Here is a 7080-nt window from a genome sequence, read left to right as displayed (position 1 = left end):
TAGGGCTTCTTGCAAGCAGTTGAACCCCACTCTCCACACTGTTCTTCTCAACAAAGACACAGAAGGAAGCAGCATTGTTCTTCCAAAACCCAAATAGACAGATAACATACCCAAACACTCCAACATTAATACTATATACTATATAGTTTAAACAAACACAAACAGTGTCACACTCTCTTTCTTTCTCTCTGTAGTCTCACTCTCATACATATACATATACACCATCACAAGCATACACTTGGACATGGGATGGGACCATAGTCCTCAGCTCAAATTTTGAGCTTTTTCGTGCACGACAGGATCCGACTCTGCCGCTTCTACCACTCTCCCTTCTCTCTCTCTCTTTCTCTCTCTCTCTCCACCCTTATTTCCAATTCATCACACCCTCTTTCTCTCTCAACTCCCATTCATGGAAATGGAAGATCACCATCACCACCACCGCCATCACCATCATCACCATCACCATCATCAGCAGCAGCAGAATCACCATCATCAGCAGCATCAACATCAACACCACTTTGCCGTCAACGATCTCAGGCAAGTCGTCAATGCCCCGAGGACCTCCCACAACACCTTCCCCTCCATGCCGCCGCACCCGACGGCCGAGCTTTTCCCGGGCCACCGGAATCTCGCACCCTTGCCCACTCCCCAACACCACCAACAACACTACGAGGTTATGATGTTCGGTCGTGACATAATGCCACCTAGCCTTCACGACTTCACTTCCACACCCCATGATCCTGCTGCTGCTGCTGCAGCAGCAGCACCCACCATGGCTCTACCCACTCCACCTGCCTTTGATGCCGAGGGTGCAGCTTGCATCGCTGGGGACCCCTCCACTGGAAGATGGCCCAGACAAGAGACCCTCACTCTCCTTGAGATCAGATCTCGCTTGGACCCTAAATTCAAAGAGGCTAACCACAAAGGACCCTTATGGGATGAAGTCTCTAGGTACAATATTCATTCTTTTTAACTTCTGCATACACTCTATTCTTTAACTTCTTCAACTTCACTGCATAAGTTTGATTTTAGGTTATTGTAGAAATTTAATTCAATTTACGTTTTTTCTTTATAGAGTGCATAAGTTTATTACAGGTATTTTATTGTATATTTTGCTAGTAAAATCTATCTAAATTACAGAGTTGTATAGTAGATTTAACAATCCTTCTTCTTCGGTAGTACTTAATTTTTTCTCTTCAATTTCTTTATATTCGGGTTGAGAATTTTAAAATGATAATTTCGGTGTAGTCTGTTTGGATTTTTGGAAAAAAAAAAATGAGGGCAACCTACTAAATTGGATGCACATGCGATGCTTCCGCGATTTAGTTAATTGTGAGATGACATGGATGGACTTGACGTTAATTTTGTCGTTGGGAGTTTTGGAAACTACGACATGTAGCGGAATGCATTAATTTTGTTAACCTTTTCTTTCGTGGGAAAAGACTATACAGTGTGCAGAAGCTGTTTATGTTTGTATATTGAATTTGCGACTATTGATCGTGTACTTATCAAAAGCATTAAGTTTATGTGTGTATACCGATTCTAGTACGGTTCGTGTCGCAGTCTGGTTTTGCATTTTGAAATTTTGTACCCATCTTTTAGGTGCAAGATTTCGTTCCCTTTGTTTCATTATTTGTTTTCGGGTGTTGAAAATCCATTGACCATTCCGATGCATTTGCACCTCTCTTCTGATTCCATCGTATGAAATGACACCAAGCCGAGGCTCTTCCTTCGAAGCCTCACTTATGTGGCAATTGCAGTGTGGCATGCTTTGTTATGCTTGCTATAACTAGGCACCAAGAAAGAACCTAAAAACGTCACTGCATGGCATTGCATAAAATTATTTATTAAATGCCACAAAGTTCGTCGTCACATGGGAGGATCGAGGGAGGGCTGTTTCTTTGAGAACTAGGGTTCTATTCTGCAATAGTTGTTGTAGCCTTTTCCTGTTGAATTTCTTCCACACCCATTTCACTTTTGGTTCTGCTGGTGGTCTCAGGATCATGTCCGAAGAACATGGATATCAAAGGAGTGGGAAAAAGTGCAGGGAGAAGTTTGAGAATTTGTACAAGTATTACAAGAAGACAAAAGATGGCAAGGCGGGGAGACATGACGGGAAGCATTACAGATTCTTTCGTCAACTTGAGGCCTTGTATGGAGAAAACAGTAGCACAGTTTCAGTCCCAGAAACCAATGTTGTTGGCAGCATTCATTTTCAAGCAAGCAGCCATGACCCCTCCCAGACAAATCAAGATAAGTTTCAGTCTCACAATGGCAAGCATTGTGATAGCCTAAGCCTCACCAACTCCACTAACTTCGATACAACATCATCTGATGATGACAATGACCACCACAGCATGGAGAATGAGTCCATAGAGAAGAGGAGAAAGAGGAACAGTGGGAGGAGCTGGAAGGTGAAGATAAAAGACTTCATTGACTCACAGATGAAGAAGCTTGTGGAGAAGCAGAAGGAGTGGTTGGATAAACTTGTGAAGACGCTGGAAGAGAAGGAGAAGGAGCGGGTGTTAAGAGAGGAAGAGTGGAGGAAACAAGAGGCTAACAGGTTAGAGAGGGAGCAAAAGTTTTGGGCCAAAGAGAGAGCGTGGATTGAAGCCAGGGATGCTGCTCTAATGGAGGCTTTACAAAAGCTAACTGGAAGAGAAATAATAAAGGCTGAAACTCCCAATGAGGGTATAAATGTAACGCCTGCTGAAGTTCAAAACCATAGTGAAAACCAGAATAATGAAGATGAGAGTGAAATCTTAAACAGGTGGCCAGAATCTGAAATTACAAGGCTTCAACAGCTGAGAGCTGAGATAGAGACAAGGTTTCCATGTAGTGAAATTTCTGAGGATGTTTCATGGGAGGTTGTAGCAACCAAAATGGCTTGTTTTGGCTACGAAAGGAGTGCTTTGATGTGCAAAGAGAAGTGGGAAAGTATGAGTAACTATCCAAGGGAGGGTGGTGAGAAGGAAGGGAGCAAGAAGTGCAAGGAAAACTCTAGAAACTGTTTTTTCTTCAAGAACAACGATGATCATCGACAATCTTCGTTATACGACCAAGGAAGTGGGTACTGTGATGATATGAGTGATCAAGGGAAAGAGATTGAGAGGCTACAAACAAATAATAGTTCTTCACCTTCAAAATCCAATGCTGGAAATGTTGATCCCTCTGATAGCTGCTTCCCCTTCTTGATGAGCACTGAGGGTGGAAACTTGTGGGAGAATTACGGCCTAAAGCTCAACAAAGAAAACCAAAATCACTGAGTGAAATAGATGGCTAGTGTCATGACTCGTGTAAGAAGCACAGAAATTTGACAGCCTAGTATCTGTCACAGTCTCACGTGCGTCGTGTAAGCAAGAGTTAACTGAGGGTTTATGTATAGAGATTGATGCTGATTAGATGGTCAATCTTAATATATATTTGTGGGGCATTTGGGACAAAAATAATGGCTTCGATTTATATTTTAGTGAGGGAGGAGAAGTGACAAAGTTCACTTGCGTGTTGGAATATGACACCATTTTCAGGTTAGTTTCTTTTTCTCTTATGCATGCAAATGGAAACAAAATTGTATTACCTGGTATGTTGCACCTTCGACGATATCTGCATATCAGTGTTGGTTACTGTTTTCCTCCTTCTTCCCTCGTGTATGTGTGTACTGAAGGTGGGTAATTAGGTAGTAACTTCTTTCCTTTGTTTTTCAGTCAATTTCTGTACGAATAAGGAGATTAATGTGCTTGTTCAGGCATCAAACCAGGTCCCTAGTTTTTACTATTATATATGAAAGAGCTTTTTTTGGATTCAAAATTATAGAAAAATCACAATATGTCCACGTTGTAGATAATCAATTGTTTTTATTCAGGATAGTAAATGGTAGTATATGATTTCTTCTTTTTTTTACTTGTTCACTTTGCATATCAACAAAGAACATCTAAACATGTGAAATAGTTAGCAAACTTTCTGGTCTGATATATAAAACCTCATTATTATATTATATATATATATATGTGTGTGTGTGTGTGTGTGTTTTTACCGGTAGAAGCAGCCGGCAAGAAACTATAGTGCTTTGTAAATTCTTAATTTCATTTGTGAAAGAACAATTTAGGCTTAAAATGATTCCAAAAGAACTGGATTATGTTCAATACTGATATATTTTTTTTTCAAAACTTCATAATCTTTTTAATGAGTGATAGTTTAATCATGTTAAATACGAAATACTTTAAACAGTAAAATTTATCTATAAAATATTTAGTGTATAGATTCAAAATTACTAATTACTAATTAAGTTATGCTAGCTTATCTATACTTTCCGTATTCTATAAATCTCTAATAAACTAAAAGTTTTGGCAACGAAATTCATGTAATTACAGGTTTCAGAAATCAATATAATTATGCAGCAAAACAACATCGCATTACCATGGAGTTAATTCACATTTGGTGTTGAATCTGAAAGCCTAAAAACATAGGTTAAAAAGGTAAAATCGAAAGTTGAATTTGATCCGAAACCAAGCTTTATTACAATTTTGTCTTGAAACATGGTCTGAAATATGAAGAAAAAAAAAAAAAACAAGTTTCACTTACAACTTAGTTCACAAAGCGAATCCAAACATGATTAAACCTAGCGAAGAACGAGGTCTAGGATGTTGTGGATCTGGTGCACCCAGATAATGGTTGGTGATTGGATGAAAAAGATGAGTGCATTGGTTAATTATGGATGGTGAAGAAGTGTAATAGTTGTGTTAAGTACAAGTGGAAGTGAGATTTTACAGAGAGAAAGAGAGAGAGAGAGAGAGGGATGAAGAATATGATGTAGTGATCTTGATGAGTGTGCAAATTAATGAGCATACAGTTAGCAGGTTTGTGCACAAGGATCCATCAATATCATACAGCAACAGGTTGCAGCACATACCCAAAAAAGCCATACATCTCAGCATAGTAATTCTCCAGCGATACACTCGACAGTTATATATATTTTTTGTGGTCCTTCCTATTTCACTGTCATACAAAGACCCACAACACGCCGCAACTAATTCATTTCACCTTCCTCCACTTTACTCTCTTCTAGGGTTACTATTCCGACTCATTTCAAACCTTTCTACAAACAAAACCTTCTTTCATCTATACTTTATGTTGCTCAACTTTTCATCTCTATCTTTTCAAACCTCATTTCAGTATAACGATTTAATCAACTGGGTTTAGTAGATAATCAACTAGGATTAATCAGAACGTATATTTTTAGCTCTGTTAACAAAATATTCGATTTAGCTTAGTGGTAATATAATTTGAATGATACTCTCAATTCGCAAGTAATCCATTAGATAGAAGTATAATTGATTATTTGAAATCTGTCTGTCAATAGCAGATAATCAATTAGTAAAATTAGTTTGAATGGCAATATATATATATAAATATATATATATATATATATATATATATATATATATATATATATATATATATATAAACTATCCTTATATATTTCATCGAAGAGAGAATTATTCAAAGTTATAAGTGATCCACTGTAAAACACAGACAACATGGTGATATTGGTCTTTACCTTTTTGTAATTTATGAATTTAGATTTTACACCGACATTTAGTGTGTACTTAGGTAATTGATAAGATTCGTTATCTTCTTATTTTATTTTATCTTTTGAAAAGTTTTACGAGAAGTTCTTTTATGTGTGTTTTTGATATAGTTACATAGGAAACTTTTGTAATCAAGCCTTTATTCAATAGCTAGTGAAAAATCCAACTAAAATTACTTGGATTAATTAAGACTTATCTAGAATCAATTCAATATAAAGATTTCTCTGTATTAATGTTTTGACATTTTCTTTAATTTTTTTCTTTGATGGTAATCTTCAAAGAAAAAAAAATTAAAAATTCAGTTTTTCACAATCAATTATCTAACACAAGCCTCCCTTTTGGCATGGCCATTTAAATTTAAAAAAAAAAATGTTAAATTTGTTACAGCTATTATGGTAGAAAACACAAAAGAAATATATATGCATATATATAATTTTGTTATTTTATGACGTGGCTGAGATTGTAGATTAGACCTAAAAAAATGAGATGCAACCCAGAGAATCACTGTATAAATATCTAAATCGCAAATGATCCAATGACAATTATTTGAGATCTACAGAGTTCTCAGTGTCAGGTCTCCATATATATGTCTACCATGTGAATTTTCTTATAAAGGGATCCAAACCTGTGTCTGAAAAAGATCAAAAATTCCCACTGTACACCCATCATAATTCGACTCAATTCTTCTAATATATTACACTTTGATTAAATTATTTAATATAACAATTCGAAATTTTTTTTCTCTTTTACAGTTAGCCTTTACCTAATTAATAACTTAACAAAGATTTTCTCGAAACAATATGTATTAGTTTGCAAAAATTTATCAAGAAATAAAATAAAAGTTAATTAATTAAATCAATGTATAAACAAATTAATTATTCTAATTATTGAGTTAAAATTCGTACGGGTTATATCACTTTTACTTGAATGTGATTTTACTTAAATGGTGACTCCGTTGACGAACTCATCTACTCCCCCTTGTGTTGTGAAGGAGAGAACAAATTGTTTATTTTATTTTCATTTCTAGTGTGTATAAGGAGGAAACTGAAAGTGTCCATGAATTAACAAATTTGAAGATTATATTCTAACATTTATTTATTTAGTTTCAGTAAAAATTATTTTACAAATCAATTTGGAGTTTCAAAATTTAGGATAATACTGTTTCAATCTCATGTTATCTTTTTCTTTTAACTAGAAATAATAGATAATTTTAAAATGTCATTTTTATTCAATAATATGACAATAAAGATATATTTTAATAATATTCATCTCCAATCTTTTAAAGTGTCTTTTAAAAACCAAATTATAACATGAGTTTCATATTTCAAAGTGGACATTTGAAGGTGGTTTGATTATCTTAATAATATTATTTCAGTAAATTTGAAATCAAAACAAAAGTTAAATAAAGTAATTAGTATTAGGAAAAAAAATAGCTTGAAATGTTCAGAATTATCTAAATATTTAACTAAAAATAGTCTACATTTATATTATC

General features: G+C 35.2%; 1 protein-coding gene across 1 annotated transcript; it reads left to right on the top strand.

Moving 5' to 3' along the window:
* Window positions 1-231: 231 nt before the first annotated feature.
* Window positions 232-3807, top strand: LOC114190242 (trihelix transcription factor PTL-like). Its single transcript, XM_028079049.1, has 2 exons — window positions 232-951; window positions 2000-3807. The coding sequence occupies exons 1-2, from the start codon at window positions 410-412 to the stop codon at window positions 3264-3266; spliced, it is 1809 nt and encodes a 602-aa protein (XP_027934850.1). The 5' UTR covers window positions 232-409; the 3' UTR covers window positions 3267-3807.
* Window positions 3808-7080: the final 3273 nt, after the last annotated feature.

This window comes from Vigna unguiculata, chromosome 7 (assembly GCF_004118075.2).
Source record: "Vigna unguiculata cultivar IT97K-499-35 chromosome 7, ASM411807v1, whole genome shotgun sequence".
Classification (NCBI taxonomy): domain Eukaryota; kingdom Viridiplantae; phylum Streptophyta; class Magnoliopsida; order Fabales; family Fabaceae; genus Vigna; species Vigna unguiculata.
Note: the sequence above shows the minus strand (reverse complement) of the source record. Positions and strands in the feature narration are given on the sequence as shown.